At 37.4% G+C, this 19,775-nt stretch overlaps 1 protein-coding gene across 1 annotated transcript in view; it reads left to right on the top strand.

Annotated features, from left to right (window-relative positions):
• Positions 1–19,775, top strand: part of PTPRM (protein tyrosine phosphatase, receptor type, M) — a 340,322-nt gene that overhangs the window by 6,825 nt on the left and 313,722 nt on the right. The window contains exons 2-3 of the mRNA XM_010584832.1: positions 4,550–4,628; positions 7,618–7,733. Coding sequence (XP_010583134.1) covers positions 4,550–4,628; positions 7,618–7,733 — 195 coding nt within the window. The remainder of the gene's footprint in view (positions 1–4,549; positions 4,629–7,617; positions 7,734–19,775) is intronic.

Genomic DNA, 19,775 nt, shown 5'->3' with positions numbered 1-19,775 from the left:
CATGCCCCAGTGATAAAGCAGATAGTCCTAGGATGAGCCAAAAGGGGGAGAAGAACTCAACCCACAGGGGTATAAGGCAGTGCCAGTTTTATGGTGTGAAAGTGTTCCCAATGCCTTGTAAAATATAGTCAAAGAAAGGCACTCTGTGTGGTTAAGTACAGCAGGTGGAGGGGAGAGCCAGTGTGTGTGCTGTGGGCAGCGTGTGACACATCAATGCCTACTTACTGGGAGGGGGCAGGGGAGCAGGTCTGCAGCCTGATGTTAAGTAGCTTTCTTAATACTCCTTTTTCTTGTTTTTGCAAAGTGCTATTTTTAAGTCAAGTAGAGAGTGTTTATATTAGGTAAATCCACCTTTTGACTAGAAGTGTTGTAATTTTGCAACAACAAAGGCAGGAATTTACGGAGTGAGGTTGTGTGGCAACAAAATCTGTTTATTTCTATTGTTCTTCGGAAGAGACAAGTTATCTTGAGTCACAGATTTTCAGCAGTAAGCATTTATGTTGGTGAACAGACCCCCTTTCTTTGTTCATACGTAGCAAGGGGAAGTGGCAGGAGTGAAAAGCTAATTTTGCTCTTCACTGAAGCAGGGAGTATCAGGGACCGTGCAGTGCTAAGCTGCTTCTCTGGTCCCTGTTTGGCAGGCCTGCAAAGGGGAGAATGGTGTAAAACAGCTCTCAGGCCAACGTTTGGCAGAGTTTTTCCTGAACAAATGAATTCAGTGTTTTAACCAGTTGTTTCCGGACTGATAAGGTGGCGGAATAATAGGCAAAAAATCCAAGGGCTGCCCAGTCTGATGTTGCTGGAGTGTTGTCTCTATTTTGACTGGGGTCTTTTATATTGCCTGCAGGTGTTGCATAAGCCAGGAGGAAAGGCAGAGTTTGGAGGTGGGAGTAAAAATGTTAACTTTTACAAGACAAGCAACTTTTCAAATGTGAAATGATGGAAAAACTAGATGTGAAATAAGTTTCTAGGTTTCATTTCTAGTGAAATTACTAGCAAAACTGATCCAGATTTGTGAATAGTCTAGACATCCCTAATATAAGCTTTTCAATGAATAAATGAGCTACTAGAAGCGTTTCTAGTCCATTTCTGAGCACCCTCTTACAGTGTGCAGCACACTTACAAGGACTTTTAGAAATGTCTCATGCATAGGATCAAATTTTTTTTTTGTGTAAAAAGGGAAAATGCTTAGTTAAGCAGATATTTTAGTCCATAATCTTCATTTATTAATTTAAATAAAACAAAATACTGTATTTGAATACAGCAGTTGATAATAATTCACAGCCTGTGAACAGAATGGAAATTATATTACTGTACTTGGAATAGGTGTCATGTTCTTCTATATATGAAGTAAAAGGCATATCAGTGATGTCTCTTTGATGATGGTATGTCACTACTGGCTGTAGTGTCTCTTTCCATTTACTAAAAATTGCATATTTTGTGTCAGAAGAGACCAAAACTTACCATCTTTAAAGTTGATATCAGCTTAGCTATTGCTTTTGATGGAAGCATGATTAAACTGACAATATTTCAATTTTTATTACTTTTCTTTGGAACATGCCCTCTTTAACGACAATAATTGTAATTTAATAGTATGTCCAGCTGGTAATTTCTTGATACATTGCCTAGCTTATTTGTGGTAATGACATTTTTGGTATGTCATCTAGAGATACAGCAGGATATTTTAGATCACTCGTTGAGTCTTTCTCTGTTGTCATAAGCAGGTGTGATACAGTTATTTCAAGGTTGTAGTTCCTGCCTGTGAACTGAAGGAATGGGTTTGTGTTTAGACTCTACAAGTTTTTTTTTGTCTGCGAGTATATTGCAATAATGAAGTACTTCAAACCTCTCAGAGAGCTCCCCTGTTATGAGTTATAGAAATTATTTTGAGATCTTCTACTCAGGTATTGCATATGTTTTATTTTCTAGAGCTCAGGTATTTGGTTTTGCTGGAAGTCAGGTAATTCGTTGGAAAAGGCACTTTTATGCAATATTTAAAAAAAATAGTTAAATCCCCATTATATGGCAGTAATATTTTTAGCAGAAAACTTCTGACTGATTTGGCTGGCTGCTTCAGAGGTGTGCATGTGCTGATTCCTCTGGGGGTTTTCTAGAATTTAGCATGTTTAAAAGTGAAGAACCTGAAAAAACCTCCTCTGCTCTGCGGTGATGGGATCGTGGATCAGGTAGACCTTTCAGATCTTGTGCAGATCTTCTCCTTATACCGAGTACTCCAAAAGGGAGGTAGTTTTTGTTTTGTTTTTTTTAAATAAGTTATATTTCAGTAAAAACGATAGAGTTAACTGTTCTCTTTCTTCTTAACAGAGAAAACTCAAAGCCACTAGGGAATACAGGAGAGAAATCAGTAACTGTGCCCAGCCCTCTGTGTTTTTACAGGCGGGTCTTTGCCTCCACACTTAGATTCAGTTAACTCAATGACTTTCTTAGTGGCAGCATATTTCCCCTGGAAACTTTTCCACTGTTTCTGAGACCTGGCTGTCTGCTCCCTGTTCTTCACCGCTGTGTTGCAACATCCCTACATTAAGTGCAGGTTCCTGGGTCTGTGCCATGGTTCTCATGACCTACAGTCTTTCAGATCTTCTCTGTTTTGAATAGGCTTGGTAGCTCTTCAGGAAATGGACCAGTGTCCTCCTTCTTCCAAGGGCACCAGCATAACCATTTTTTTCAGAGAACATAGCACAAACTGAGAACATACAACTGTTTGTCATATATGTTAATTGAGAGAAATGCTTGTTCTTTTTTCAAAGTTCAGTGAGTGAAAACAGGACCTGCATTCTGGGTCTTGCACTGCCATCAAAACTTAGGGTTACTATGTGCCCATCACTCTCTGTATTTCCATTTCAAGGCTGTTAAGATGAGGGTAAGAATGATCATGGTTGGAAAAGCTCTTTCAGGTCTTCGAGTGCAAGTTATTCTTTAAGAGCTTCTGCTTTTTTCTTCTTTAAGAACTTCTGCTTCCCAAGATAGTTCCCAAGACCAGTTCCACCAGGAGATTTCCTTCTTTGTAGGCCAATCCTTACCTGGTTCACTCTGTTGCCGTGGATCAGCAATATCAACTTTAAGTGCCATCAGAGTGCCATCGGGCATTTAGAAGGCCACAGGCTGGGTCTTGTGACTAAGCAATCCTTTTCTTGCAGAACTTGTTTCTGCAAAATTTGGTTTGTGGCTTTTGGGCTTTCCTCATTGCCATGTTGTGTTTTCTTGTTGCTGCCTGGTTCATCTAGGGGCAACGTTGGCACTGTAGGTTGAAATTTTTGTGTAGACAGGAGGCAGAACTAGAATGACAAATATTTTTTTCCTTGCCAGCCATGTGGAGTTGAAGCCGTATTTATGGCAATTTCACTCCAGTGAGATTGGGAGGGAGAAATGGACAGAGTTTAGGAAGATGATATCTGGGGGAGAAAAATAGGATTGGTGTCTACAGACAGAGCAATGAGAAAGATGGGAGAAGGCAGAGGCAAGAGGTGGTGAAGAATTTGCTCACCTCAAGGATTGTTTTAAAGTCAGAATTGGTGCTCTGCCAATGTTTATTCAGGACCAGGTAGCTGTGATATAATATTACAGGACTGTATGTTATCCTTGTGGCATGTTTGCATTCTGTATCATTCTCTTTCTGCTGAAATAATTGCAGTAAAGGATATGGTATGTGGTGTCCTTCTGTACCTGTTCCAAGGTCAGGTACAGCATATGTGTGAAAAATAGTTTCTAAAGTTTGTCTTCCTCAGTGTACATCCTGAGGCTAGTTACAAGAGACAATTAGAGTTAACTTTCCAAGCAAAAGGGAAGTATTAAAAAAAAATAAAATCACAACCTGGATTTGAGCATGAACTTCTTGAGCATTGGTTTGGAAATTACCTGCTAATGTTACTGGCATATTTTCTACTATTCCACATACACATTCTTGGGATGTTCAAAGCTAAGGCTGCCAAAGTTTGGAGAGGTTTACTTTTGAGTGTACTTAATTCAAATAACAAGAAAGGTCCATTTATTTTGTGACCTGTTTATAGCCATTAAACAAACCGTAGCAAATGGATCTGCTTTACTTAATTCACTGCATTTGTTGGAAGATTAAGAGTGTGGAAAATACATTCATGAAAATAGGTATGTTTGTGTCTGATACTGTGCAAATCTTTGTACACTGCAGAACTGTAATTTTTTAAATAAAATTAGGAGTTCACTCTGCAAGACAAAGAATTGAAAATAAAATACAAATCTTAATATTTAAGATGATTATTAGGTAACTACTTTGACAGACTAAATATTGGGGGGATTTGGTTATTTCTCATTGTGACCTATATATGATAACACTTGTAAATCTCCAAAAATAGTATAAACATGAAAAAATGTGATTTATGTTCTGGTTAATTTTAATGAAAAGAATAACACATTTTGAGGTTTTTTTGATTGTATTTTGTTTTCAAGGTGCTCTTAACATGTTAAAAGAGTTGATGTATTTTTCCATAACAAAATTTTTTTATATTCTCTGTGTTACAAAGCTGCTAACTGAAATTCTATTTTTGCTTCTCAGGTTGTTTTTGAAGTGGTCACTTCAGGTCACCCAGGATATGTGGCTATTGATGAAGTGAAAGTTTTAGGACATCCATGTAGTAAGTACCTATCTGCCATTTTAAAGCCAGTCCCCTAAAATGAATGTGCCGCTATGCTTCAATAAATGTGGAGCAAAAGATAAGGAAAATGTCAGAAAACAATGTCACTGCTATAAATACAGGCTGAGTATGTACAAAGTGTTGCTAGCATTTCGGCACTGTACCTTATTGGCTTTAGAGACATCTCTTATATGCACCTTGTGTACAGCGCTTGGCATGAGCTGCAGACCCTAACTGGGCCATCTAACGACTCCTTCAGAACAAGTCATCAAGATTTGTTGACCAGTTTTCTGTCTGCATCAAAAATTCAGTGCACCCAAAAGCTGAGACGTTAGTGAGAGCAGATGAACACTACAAGAGCTGAATATGTATGATTATTTTTTCCAAGGCTTAGAAGGAAGAAAACTCAGTTGGCTGAGGGCTGAGGCTTTGCTAAGCAAGGTTACTTAGGGTACTTCCCAAGGTTCATGGCTCAATTTCTGCACTGTTTTCCTTCCTTATGTTTCAGATATGTTTCCTTATCCCATTATTAAGGATATGTAAAACTTTACTATCCTAGGTTCTTTCAAAACTGATGTCAAAACAAAACCTTGTAAATTAAAGCTTTAATATAGTAATCCAGTTGTAATTGAACAGGCTACTTAAATAAACGATTATTTCACCTATTTGCTATATGTTAAATAAGGTGTATTAAGATCATATGTGGAATTGTAGGTTGTGATCTTATTGACCAAATGACTGAGTGGGGAAAAAGACACCAACTTCTGTGTAATTGTTCACCTTCCTCTTATACCACATTCTGCTTGTGTGTATTCTTTTTGGCTTATAAGAGCTGCGATTTAAGATAAAAAGTGGTTTATCGGTTAGTACCGGAGAACCTCATAAAAATGGTTTTAGTGTTAGTGGCAAGAAGACACAGACATTTCTTCAAATACAGAGACAGTTATGCAGAATCAGCAGCTGTTACTTCTGAATCACTTAGTTCTAATAAACAGAGCAGGCTCTCATGTTGTTACACAGTATTTGTGCTTCTGCATTTTGAATTTATATCTTTGGTTCAGGTAGGACAGGTCTAAAGCAGCATTTTATCAGCTTACTAATTTTTCTTACACAGATTTTGAGAGGTTTGATCTGTGCACTTATACCAATCAATTCTCAAAACCTGCAAGTAGCTCTTCTTAATGTGGAGACTGAGTTACACCCCTATAGCGCATAGAGTTCTAAAGTGACAGTGTTGAAATGCAAAAGCTTTAATGAAAAGTTCTTTGATGAAGTAATTAAAATGGTAGAAATTGAGACATCAAACCAGTTACATTGTCTACAAAAAATGGAAAAAGTGTGAAAGTTGGAATAGAACTACTGTGTGTCTAAAATTTTGCAAGACTCATAATGCTATTCTTTCTGTATATTGCCAGAAAAAATACTTTTGGAATGATTAACTCTTTAAACAAAAATTTAAATGGGAAAAATATTTGCTCAGCAGTTGTCTGGGTAGTATGGACAAAGACCAAGCAGACAGCAAGTTGTAAGCACGTAGAACTGAAAGGGATGGATTGGGGGGGGAGGGGGGTGAGTGGGTGGGATTTTTCAAGTTTGTGTGTGTGTGTGTGTGTGTTTGCTTTTAAAACCTGATGCCCCTCTCCACTTAGGCCATACCTGACAATTCAGACAGGCTAGTTTTCCAGAGTTAAAGAAGACTGAGAAAAAAAAACAACAAATAAAAGCAATGTAAAAAAATAAAAGTCACTGAGAAATGGGGAACTTACTGAAGAATTTAACTTGATAGTCAGACATGAATAGTTTGATAGACAGACAAGAGGATGACTTTGGCCTAAAGTCTGTCTGTCCTTACTGCGAAGTGTTTAAGAAAAAAAGCAGTATGGCTAATAAATTTGCTGTAAGGACAGCTATCATTAAAAGATTTTCTTCCATAGTTAGATATTAATTTGGGCTATTTTATTCCATCTCCTCCTTATTATACTGCCTTGCACTGGATATTAAGTAACCTTTTCTTGAATTCTGGTAGCTGGCTATTTATAAATTCCTTAAAACTGCAATTTCTCCCAGTGATAAGGTCTTTTAAGAAAATGGTATCAACAGTTTAAATGGTTGCGATGCTGCTAGAAAATGTACATTTAGTTTGCCAGTTTATTGCTAGTACTAACATTTCCATGTCTGAAAGCAACGTTTAGATCCTGGCTTATCTGCTAGTATAGACAGTGCAAAAAGTCCCCTTGTCTGCAGCAGGATTTGAATGGTTGGGGAATACTGCCTTTTCAAGGATAAGCTTCTGTGTCATGTGTTTGACTCTTTCCAGTAAAACAAAAATGCACACGCTATCTTTCTTCCTTCAGTGGGCAAAGTTCTTGTTTGAATACCTATTTCGTTAGATTATTTGTAGCAATATTGCTTCAATTTTTACTGGGAGTGTTTTTTCTTTCTAAATGAAAAATAAATGTTGGTATGGAGAATGCATTGTGGTTTGTTTTTTTTCTGCAGTGTTGTTGAAGAGAATTGTATTTAAAGAATACAGCTGTAGTTGGTGAGAAGTGTTACGTTAGTATTTTAGCCATTTGGTATGCTACATTTCTAAGGCATCTCCTCTATAGACAGTGTACCTTGTTAAAAAAAAAAAGAAAAAAGATGTTCCCTGACAACATCACTCAACTTCTTACTGTTTTGTCTAGTTGGTAGTGTAAGTATCTAATAGGTTTTTGTTCAAAACATAATTAGTTTCCAATATGATCTTTATTAATAGAGTGTTATTGCAAGAGGTATACTGAGCTAAGATAATTTACACAGCAGGAACAATTAAATAGCACCCTTCTCTTCTGCTCTTTCTCTGGTACGGAAGTAAACCAACCTAAAATCTAATGTGTAGTCAGTGATTTGAACCTTTTAAAGAAGGGCTATTTCATTTGCTTGGTGTATTATTCATAGTTAGTACTTCCGTGTTGCGTAACTTCAATACTTTTTCTTCTTCCAACAGCAAAAACTCCCCATTTCTTGCGTCTTCAGAGTGTGGAAGTCAATGCAGGACAATTTGCTACTTTTCAATGCACTGCCAATGGTGGAACAGACTCAGGTGACAGACTCTGGTTACAGGTAATTTCTTTATTTTGTAATGCTCTGAGATCTGGGGGGAGGGGAGTTCATACTCTGAAAAGAATGTAAAACATGAACAATAATAGGGCTGTCCAATTCATCAATATTAGATTTTAGAGCACCTTTGAACTGCTGCATAGTAGGCATTCTGTTGTAGAAAATGATACCGGAAGATTTTCCTCCCTTGTTTCTATGGGATGCCTTCTTAAAAATAAAGGTACTGGTTTTTGTTACATGTGGCTGTCATGAGTAAAGGCTAAATCCCCAAGGAAGAGCACATGACTTTCTTATAATGTCTATGCTGACTAGCACATGACTTTCTTATAATGTCTATGCTGACTAACTGTAACATTATGCATAATAATTTTATTGGCTTACTTCTGTTTCTGTTTAGTATTTTTGGCTGAAATTGCATTCTTACTTTTTAAGTCTGGAGAAGACCAGTATGAACGTCAAATCTGACCTTCTGTATTATAGAGCCAAAGAATCTTAGCTATATTCATTGAATCCATAATTTTTTACTTATTCAGTAATATAGCTTCTAGGTAGGTGTCAGATCTTGATTTAAAGACTGTCTCCAACTTGTTTTCTTTCAGTAAAGACAGTATCCCCTTATCCATATATGTAACCTTGTATCAAAAACATGCATCTTACTTGATCTCTTTAGTAATGGGGGTGCAAGTTTAACTGTCTTGCTGCTATCATTCCAGATTTGTCTGTTCTCTACAGCAAACAATAGTCTATATTTGGACTTAGCATTAGGGATATACCAACCTCCAGATCCCTATGCTTTCCATACGTGAAAAACAACCTGCTAGGACTGGGTCTGTGAGAAGGAAATAAGGGTGCCTAAAACAGTGCCTAAGGAGATTAGTCAGATGAAACTGCAGTATGTGGAGAAGGAGGGATAGGAGAAATTGAAGCAACAGTAACAGGTGGGACTTAGAGATTAAAGTCTCTATTTTTGTTGTTTAAATGATTTCAGACTTTTACTATAGTTTTCCTTTCACATTGCGCTTGGTGCAAAATTTCATCAAGCATTTTGGAAATGATTCATTTAAGTGTGACAGGTTAAACAGCTGAGTAGTTATAAGAAAACTGGTGCACAAACAAGTAAGTAAAAACCACTTGAAAAGCAAAGATTCGTATTTATCTCTATATGAATGATGAACTGTTACGTCTATCCAGAATGAGCCAGATCAAATACAGCAGAAGGGAATGGAAATCTCCTTTGTTTTTATTTGGGTTTGCATGGGTATTTTCAACCTCTGTGCCGATATAAGGCTGATATTTCTCTAATGCTCCAGCCCTTTAAAGACAGTATTACAGTGTTGAATTGGTAGAATTAGACTCCTGTCTTTCCTAAGCCACTGAAATTTTTTGAGAGAATGGTTTTTCCAGTCTTGGAAAGAGTTTAGCACATACTGGAAAATAATAGGTTGCTGTTTCATCAGTGATGACCTTTCTAGAACCTTTGAACTCTTGCATAATGCTGTTGTATAAAATTGAAGGTAGAATTCAATATAAGGAAATCCTGATTCCATTTCCATAGATTTCAGGACAGTATAATTTCAGCTTTAACTTTTTTTCACAGAATTTAGGGGACACATGAATTCTTTGCAAGGCTGGAATGTAATTTCTTTATTTTAGAAAATAAATATCCGTCTAGATTTTATGAAATATAAAATCGTTCTTCTTAACAGCAGTAGCAATTCCAGAATATTTGCTGAGCTTGGTTAAGTGATTCTTTGTTTATACATGATTATGAGATTGTTTTTTCCTCTATGTGAAGGATAAGAAAGTAGTGACAGATTGAGTTTTTGAGGAATTTTGTCTTCCTGCAGGGCCACTGTTTATTTATCCTGCCCGTGCAACTACAGGTCCCTCTGGTAATCAGTCCAAGGTTGTGCAAATTCCAGGTGTGCCTTTATGTAAGAACATTTTTAAAGTTGACAGGACTCCTGGATAGCTTGGATTTATTTTTGTACTTGTTTGCCAGTTTCCACAGATGTCTGCTGCAACTTACAGTAGGACCTATCAGACAGCTCCATGTGTGGGATGTTGCAAATCAAGGCTGTGAGATACAGTTTCCCAACAGGATTAGCTATATTTTACTGTACTAGGTCACTATGGGGTAACAGATCCCCAGACCTTGCAGTTCGCCATCAGTCAGCTGAGACCGTCTGGTTTCATGGTGAGATATAGAGGAATTTTGTGTATCTCATGACACTGCCACGGGACCATGAGTACAATGCAGCTATCTGTAATAGCTGTCAGAAAACATAGTATCTTCTACATCATAGGACTGGTTAAATGGATGTTAAAGATGCTTTCATTCCTGGTAATAGTAGAACCAATATTCAACTACAAAATATCTTAATGAAAGACATTCATATGTACACTAGAGCCAGAATAAAATGATCACCATTCTCTGGAGATATTTGTGCTAGCAGGTAATAGGGATTCAGGTTTTAGTGGTACTACAAATGGGTCATGCAATCTCTGTGATATGCCTAGCTTGTCCACCAGTAATATTAAGCCCTTTCTGCCATCCTTTTGGTGGTTTGTTTCCTTACATTAATAAAACCTTAAGGGCAAACCATAGTAAATAAATACAAGTATGTGATTTTATCAGGGGCTTCTCAGCATTTCTGCCATGTAAGTCATATCAGGAGGCCTAATCTGTTTGGATTTGGCGATTCCAGAATATTGTGAGATAATTTGCTCCCAAATGATTTCCAGTACCTGTCAGTTTTTTTTTCAGATTCATGTTGTTAGTCTGGAGTACAGGTATATTGCCAGGGTGAAATCAGTGACATTTCTGTCTGTTTCCAGTAGTGGCAGGATTTAGTGGCAGGATTTTACTCCTGTACTTCATTCTCTTTTATATAGTACCTTTCAACTTGTATGCAGCAGAAGACTTCAAGTTTAGTAGTACACATATTTTTGGTGAACAAATAGTTTTCTTTTTACAGTCTGTTAGACTGTGAGGGATATATGTTCCTTAAAACAAATAAATAATTGTAACTTGGTTGGTTATTTTGGTATCCTTGTCTTTGCTGAGTAGTTGTTGGAAACAGCATAGATGTTCTTAGTTTAATAATACCCAGGCCTTGAAGCAGTCCTAAGTGAAATCATATTTTATTTCCCTCCTTGGTTTTTTTTTTTCTTTTTGCTTTTCAAGCCTATCCCACTCTTATTCCCTATGGAATATGAAGTCTGTTAATTTACGGAGTATTATGAAAGTTTTTGCAATTAAAAGGGTGATGGGGGAACCACAATTCATAGGTTAGCTGCCCAAATCAGACCACTGAGCCATGAAATTTGTTTCATGATGCTGTGATCAGTATTTGCTCTTTCAGAAAAGGGAAGACAGAAAGCTGTTTACCTATTCCATAGTGCAGTGCTTTGCAAGAAAAACATTTTTCCTGATCCTGCTAGGCAGCCATGCACTCTAGTGCATGAGCTATGATTGCAAGCTTGTGAGATAATTTGTCAACAACTTGTGCGTTTTTTCAGTGATATCATTGCAAGTTAAAGTCAAACGAAAGGACTCAAGAATACAACACAGCCTCATACAAGCTTGTTTTTGTTGTTTTAATTAGTGTCCAATTAATAAGGTCACTGGGTAGATTGTATGTTTATGAACTCATGTCCCCATTAGCTTATGTTCTAAACATAAACATACCTTAAAAATAAATCTGATGACACTAATGAAGGAATGTTTATAATTAACAGATGTGTCCCATCTGCTTATATTTTCTTTATCACAACTGTGGACAGCACAGGTTATGGTCAGTATGGGATGACTCTTTCTGTTCCATTGAATGACTGAAGAAAAATGCCATTCCTGTGCTCTATCCTGTGTTCCCACTGTAAAGACTGTAGCAATTGCTGTAATTTTTTTTTAATTAAACAAATTCCCTTTGAAACTACAAGCTCCAGGAGTTGGTAAGATAAAGCACTAGGCACTAAAGGAGCTGGGAATCCCAAGGAATGGAAATAGACTTCAGAAAAAATCCCAAACATTTGTAGGTGGGAGCCAAAGTTAGAATTTGGAAAGAAATTAACATGTGGAACACAGAACAGTTAATGGTCAAGTGAAAGCAGCTGAGACAATGTCTTCTGAAAAACTTGTGCTAGTATTAGCATTTAGTAAATTGGCACAAGAAACACAAATCTGTATTATAGGAGAAAGAGGGTAAAATTCTTTTATGGAAGTAACCTTCTTTTGGTGCAGCCTAGAGCATTGAAAAAGCAAACATTTTGCTTTCCACCAACACGTTTGAGCCAGGAGTCTAAATTGTAGCTTGCAAACTAGAAGGAAGTTTAGAAAAATAAAGATTTACTTAAAAACAGGTAAATTTGTTCCACTGCGAGCCCAAGGTATACAGATACATAGATTTTCTTCTCTGCAAGTGTTATGAAGTTTGAACTGTTATGTATTGAATATTTACATAGAGAAAATACTACATTTAATAGTAACTAAAATTAAAATTATTATGAAGTGAAAATTGCTTAAATATTAAAATATTTCCAAGGCAATGTTTGGGAAAAGTTGTGCCTCTGCAGCCTTAAAAGTTTGAACCTCTTGAGCCTACCTTTTTAAAGCTACATGCTAACATCTTGGTTTTTTTCTATAGAATCCCCATCTGTTTCAGTATAGTGGACATACTCATTTGATGAATAGCTCCTTAATAAGTGGATTCCTTCACACAAGTATATTTAGGGCTTCACTTTGCTTACTAAATACTATACAAATCAATTCTGAAAACAGGTTTATTCATTTTCTGATGGAATCTTTTCTACTAATCTTAATGCTTCAAAATATTAAGTTGTTTTTGTGGGATGGATTGATATAATCTTCAACAGAAACACTAAGAAACAAAAGCAAAATGTATCCCTTACTTTTGGAAATAGTGTCTGAGACATCTGGACCTGATTCTCTGCATGTAAGGCACTGAGCACATGCTCAGTGTCTGCTGATGTTAGTTGCAATAGCAAGCGGCCAGTACTTCAGGGAGTTGACCGCAAAGACCAAAATTAGGCTTCCAGAATATCAGCATACAGTTAGAAGAGTCCTGGGAAAAGTTTAAGTGAAGTGACATAAGCTCTTTGCGACAGAGGCACATCTGTTAAATTATGGAATCACACAGATTCTGCAATTGGCTTGTTTGTTCCTTAGCTTCTCAGGCCTGGCTCCATCTCTTCATTTTCCCACCCCCATCTGCTCCTGCTTCTAAGTTGCAGCTGGTTCATTCAGTTCCCTCTATGTGCTACTTGTTCTTAGAACGATCTAAAGTGTGACTTCAGCGAAACTGCTGTTCAGAAGATACCCAGGTATCATGAAATTCCATTTTAATATCAAACCCAATCTTTTAATACTAATTTCTAAAGATTTGTTGTAGCATCACTAAACATGTGGAAGTTGTATTTTTCAGAAACTTGTACCTTGACTCATTGTGGGTAGCCTTTCTTGAGAGAGGTTCCTCAAACAGTGGAAAGCTACAGTTGATGAGAGAAGTCATCACTTCACTGAAGTAATATATTTTTCCAAGCCTCATTCTAAAACATGGTTGAAATTCAAATAATTAATTAAAAAATTAATTCTCAGACACATAACTTTTATTGCTGAAATACAGACCTAAGAGTAAAAATTTGTTGAAGGCAAGCAAATAACAATAGGATCTCAGGATATGTCTGACAGCTGTAGGTAAGCATCATCATCAGACTTAACAATAGCAGGAGACTAATGGGTATTCTGTGATAGAAGGGGAGAGGGTGAAATCTTTCACACCAATGTGTTGTCATTTAACCCCAGCAGCAACTAAGCACCACGCAGCCGCTCAGTCACTTCCCCCACCCAGTGGGATGGCGGAGAGAATCAGGGAACAAAAAAGATGAAACTCATGAGCTGAGATAAGAACAGTTTAATAGAACAGAAAGGAAGAAACTTATAATGATAACAATAATAAAATGACAATAATAATAATAATAAAAGAATTGGAATATACAAAACAAGTGATGCACAATGTAATTGCTCACCACTCACCGACCGATGCCCAGTTAGTTTCTGAGCAGCGATCCACCCCTCCCTGGCCAACTCCCCCCAGTTTCTACACTGGCCATGACATCCCATGGTCTGGAATACCCCTTTGGCCACTTTGGGTCAGCTGCCCTGGCTGTGTCCCCTCCCAACTTCTTGTGCCCCTCCAGCCTTCTTGTTGGCTGGGCATCAGAAGCTGAAAAATCCTTGACTTTAGTCTAAACACTACTTAGCAACAACTGAAAACATCAGTGTTATCAAAATTCTTCTCATACTGAATCAAAAACATAACACTATACCAGCTACTAGGAAGAAAATTAACTCTATCCCAGCCAAAACCAGGACACTATGGTTCATGCATGCAGAATGCATGCTACTTCATTTGCAGCCAAGAAACTAAGAACAGTATCACTGTAATGTCCTGTCTTCTCTACCCTATGTAAACAGTTTGTTACCTGTTAATAAGGGATTTGGCTTTTCTTCTTGTCTTTCCTGAAAGCTGTCTTTCACCTAATTCAGTGTATCTTTTTTTGTATCTTCAGTAATCTTTTGCTGAAGGTACGAAGAGTATGAAATATTTTATTCCTCTACATAGAAAACTGCAAAACCTATACACATTATTTATTATTTATTCACACGAAGAGATACAATCCTGTGTCAGAGGGAGTTCTGGAAAGCAAATTGTTTTCCTTAGGAATACACGCACACACACAAGTGAGAGGTATCAAAAATATCCTTGTGAGAATGTAGAACAGTGCAATGACTCCTAGCAAATTATGAAAATAAAATGTATTTATAGGATATACAAACTAGTTTGTGTGTGTGTGCATATGCTTGTTTATGTAAATCACATAAGGTATCCCAGAAGGTGAACTCAAGTCCTGGAGTTTCATAAGATTTTTTTGTTATGCTGTAAACTCTGAGGCTTTCACATAATTACTGTTTTCATTGCTAAGTCTGGAAGCACTTGAGGAAAAAATGTTTCAGCCATTTTTGAGTACTAAGATAATGAAGCACTATTTTACCTGTTAAAATTAAATCATACACATATGTAACAACTTAGTAACACAAACAGGTGAAACTATTAATGTAAACTGTACAATGAGATAGGCCTAAAGATGTTCTTTTGAATATTAAAAAAAAATTGTTTGGGTTTGATCAGTAGGTGCTTTTGTGTACTACGGGAGTGCAGGAGATCATTCTTCCTCTTGCTCATAAATAGCTCAGTCTTCTGAGACTGATCAAACCACCTTGTGCATAGCCAATTGTCCTGAGTCCATTGACTTGAGAAGAACTTTAATGACATCAATCAACTAAAGATTTTGCCAAGACTACACACATCCCGATGCCTGATCATCCTGATGTGGGTTTTTTTGTAGATAACCTGAGATGATTTTACTGTTAGAAGGATAATTAATGCTTTGTGGGAAGGAGCAGTAGCTGTTACTGAATAAATGAAATTTCAACTTTTTTAAAAATTCAGGTATTTAATATTATTTCTGGGTTTTGGTATGTTAATTTCCTTGTTTCCCCCTCTCCACTCCAGTATGCCTTTCTTGCAGTCAGTACGTACTGTATATTTTCCATTAATTGTCATTAATCAGTTTGAGTTGCTTTTCATTAATTGCATAGTAATCTTACTATATGACAGAAAAAGTTCTATGAACAGCAGAATATAGGAGGCTTGTGATGTGTGTCCTGTCTGTGTTACCCAATGTCTAAGGAGCTGTGATCTTTGATGAAATCTTTTCCTTCATTATCTGCCTTAAATGTGAATTGTCTGACGCCTATAATACACTTTAGCTTATGTTTTGGGTAACTTTGCAGAACTGCAGAACTGTGCTGTTTATTTTTACAGACATGGTAAGAACTGAAATACTCCTTCAAATTTGCCTGGATTTTGTTCGGAGGCTTTAAATTCTTTGAGGAGAAATGAAAAAGTAACACATGTATGGATGGTCTGACATTCTTACCAATTTCCTTATCTTAGGCTAAAAAAGAAAGAAAGAACAAAACAAAAACAAAACCATGTTTATATTTGACTAATAGAAAAACTTGCGCACATGTTAACAATTTTATGTGGCATTCATTATGTATACTGATTACACTTTATAATGGATAATAATGCATTATAGAGACGAGTCAGAAGTACTGTTTAGCCTCTTTTTTACTGACCTGGATGCTGATAGAGTGCACCTTCTGCAAGTTCACAGACAATACAAAGTTGGGAGGAGTGACTGATGCACCAGAGGGTTGGGCTGTCATACAGAGGGACCTTGGCAGGCTGGAGAAATGGGTAGAGAGGAACCTCATGAAATTCATTAAAGGGAAGTGCAAAGTTCTGCCCCAGGGAAGGAAGAATCCCATGCACCACTACACACTGAGGCCTGAAAGTAGCTTTGTGAAGAACCTGGTGATTGTGGTGGACAAGTTGACCATGAGCTAGCCATGTGCCCTTGCAGCAATTAAAACTAACAGCCTCCTGGGCTGCATTAGGAGGAGTGTTGCCAGCGAGTCGAGGGAGGTGATACTTCCCTTCTGCTCAGCACTGGGGAGACACGTCTGGAGTGCTGTGCCCAGTTCTGGGCTTCCCAGTATAAGAAAGATATGGACATGCTGGAGGAGATTTAAGGGACTGGAGGATCTGACATACAAGGGCAGAGCTGGGACTGTTTATTCTGGAAAAGGGGAAGGATCAGGGGAGATCTTGAAGGGAGTAGAGATGCCAGAGCCAGACTCTTCTCAGTGGTATCTAGTGCCAGGATAAGAGGCAGTGGGCACAAGATGAAATAAAGGCAATTCCACTTAAACATGAGAAAAAAAATATTATTGTGTTCAAACAGTGGAACATGTTGTTTGGAGAGGCTAGGGAGCCTCTATCCTGGGAGATACTGAAAATGCAGATGGATGCAATCATGAGCAACTTGCTGTAGTTGACCCTGCTTTGAGCAGGGGGCTAGGACTACGTGGTCACCAGAAATCTCTTCCAGCCACAGTTATGTAATGATTTAAAAATCACTATTCTTGTCTGTAGCATTTAGCAACTTTACTGATAAGGAAATACTGAAATAGAGTTTCTTGGGTGAGGTGTGTGCCTACATACACACGCTTTTTCAAAAATCGATTAGATTAATCTTTTTTCCCATTTTAACCTCTTGGTTTGTCTTTGAATTTCTATTTCTGTCAATTTACACCTCTTATTTCTTACTTCTGTTGATCATAAAGGAAGAGAAAGGAAATTCTCAGCAATAAGAGCACAGAGGAAACCCAGCAAAGCAGTTGGGATGGGGTTTTGGCTATCAATGAACACTGATCTATTAAACCTCTGATCACACTCAAATTCCAGCAATTTATGTGGGAGGAGTAGTATATTGCTAGTAGAGTGTTGGAAATACAAAATCATCTGTTAGTGCAGAGGCTGTAGTCTAGTACTGTGTATAAAATGCCAGTAGTAGAGGAAGTGGCAAGAAGAAGCTCCTTTTCATATGATTTACAAGTGTGAAGTAAAGAAAATGCAAATAGGTACTTTGAAGCATCTGTGGAACAATGCGTTGTTACCTGTATATCCCTGTTCCTTATCACTTACATAATTTTTACAGTACAATTTTATAAACATCTGTGTACAATATTGTGTTAGCTAGTTGGGTTTATGTTTATTTTAACTCTGAGTTTTAATTTGCACAACTCTGTCACAATAATTTTTAGGAGGCAAACTTCAGTTTTTCTGATTTTCTGAATTTTAAGAACTTTGATAAAATGTGATAGAAGGATTTAGTTTAATTTACATTCTCTCTTTCCCTAAAGAGAGGCATAAGAAAGAAATGTGACAAATCTCACATTTCTAAACATTAATTCAAACTTATAAAATTTTAAAGTATGCTCACATGTATTAGACATCCCACACCAAATTTTTGGAACAAAGTATCTAAGTTTATTTTAATTGTTCCACTCTAGCTGTGAGCAAATGCATATACTACAAGCTTTATACCTTATGATATAAGGTATAAAAGATATATACTTAGATTATATGAAAAGTCAGATACATTTTTGAATATGTACACCTACACTTCCAAACCAGTTCCTCTTACAAAAGAGTTGTTAGATTAGGTGCTCATCCTTTGAGGAAGATGAATGCACTGCTTATGTGATGGGCTTTGTTGTGAACAGTTACATCTCTTCCCTCTGGGCAATAGGGCTGAAGGCTTCATCACACTTAGAGCAATCCCTTTTCTCTCTTCTGTGTGTTGGGATGCAATCTCTCATCAGGGATAACACCAGCCAGGCTTTTTTACCTGGGCTTACTGGTTTTATTCTTATGTGTGTATAGATTTAATTAATCTTTCTCTGATGCTAAGATTTCTCTTACAGAATCTTCAATTATTAGTGATGCCAGAGACTAGGAGAAGTTAATTAATTGTGGACTGTTAACATTAAATCCCGGTGAACATATGCAAGAAACAGAAAGACATCTTGAAATCAATGTTATCTGTGAGGTGTTTTGACTTCAGTGATGTCTCAGAGCTGACCAGCAGAAACCATCCAGCCTAGTGTTTTTATTAGTAACCTATGTACAGCCGAATTTGCAAAATGTTTTTGGAGTGTGGTAGGAATGTACAGTAAAGGTGCCTTTCCTCCTTGGACACCATCTTTTCCTGTATGGGTTAGTGTCAGCAAGGCTGAATGGCACATCAGGTGCTGTGTACACTTATTACTGGCATGACTCTCTGAGTCCTGAGATTGCTTTAGGACTAAATTCTCAAAACCAGGGAACTGACATACTCTCAGAAGTGTTGGAAATGGGTTGCCTGTCTGCTGTCCTGTTTTTCCATCCAAGTATAATGAAATCTTTCCTCCACAGCAGTGTGCTGCGCAGGCTGGTTCTTGCAAGGGAAGCACAACTGGGGTTCACAGAGATACTATGACCAATGAAATGCACAGCTGAAAAAACTAAAATGCTTGATGGTGTGATAGCTACTCTGAATCTGTATTCTAGCCTTACACTGCTTGTATGAGATGGTGCCACTGTAACAATGGAGACAAAAATGAGCCTTATATTCTTCCGCTTAGAAACATTGCAGAAGCCTGACTAGCAAAGCTGCTCTGCAGGGTAAGCCTCCCGATCCACCCAGACCGCCCTGCCTGGCACAAGAATCAAATGTCAGAAACCATGAAGAAATGTCAGTGTGCTTTGTTATTAATACTAAAAAAGTGCAGATAAGGGTAAATGGAAGAATAAACTTCACTCCTATCTTCATGAACCAGCTCCACCATTCCTAAGTGATATGGAAGCTTAAAATTTTACCCAAAGTAGTTGATTTCTGGTGAAAATACCTGACAGAAGCAGCTATTAAGTTTTACATTATGACATTAGTCAAAACTTTTAAATCAGAAACTGTCCAGATCAATGAGCACTGCAGACCACATTGGTAGTACCAAAAAAGAAGCTACAGACTTTAGTGGATGTGAGCAAATTCGATGATTTTAATTCAAGAAAACCGAGCAACCCTTGATACAGTAGAAAAAAAGAAATACTGTAGATAGAGGGGAGAGAGGTCCTTATCTCTGTGGTGGTGCCAGTCATCCATCAAGTTGCAAGGAGTGATAATGGGTGGTGTTCTCCAGAGGCCTTCCTTCAGCACCTGCCTAGCAGAGGTGGATGCTGCTCTGGCAAGAGTGTGTTTGTGACACTGAAATATGTATTTTTTTTCCAACTGTTCCTGCTTGTGAAGGGAATATGGAGTCTGAAAACTTTTAATATAGGTATTAAAATTTTTGCCTTGAAAAAAACCTTTTTATCACAAAAATATAACTCTTAATCCTCTCTTTGGTAATCTCCTGTGACCAAAAGAGATTTGGGGGGAAAAGTAAATCTGAAAAATATGTGAACTGTAGAAGTTTTGCTTTTAGAGGTATACTGGAAACTCTATGAAATCCAGTAGGACCTTGGTTATGGACAACAGTACAAAACCTTAAGACAGCTGGAGACAGCTTGGGAA

The sequence above is a fragment of the Haliaeetus leucocephalus genome, unplaced genomic scaffold, assembly GCF_000737465.1.
Source record: "Haliaeetus leucocephalus isolate CR32 unplaced genomic scaffold, Haliaeetus_leucocephalus-4.0 Scaffold1007, whole genome shotgun sequence".
Lineage (NCBI taxonomy): Eukaryota > Metazoa > Chordata > Aves > Accipitriformes > Accipitridae > Haliaeetus > Haliaeetus leucocephalus.
Note: the sequence above shows the minus strand (reverse complement) of the source record. Positions and strands in the feature narration are given on the sequence as shown.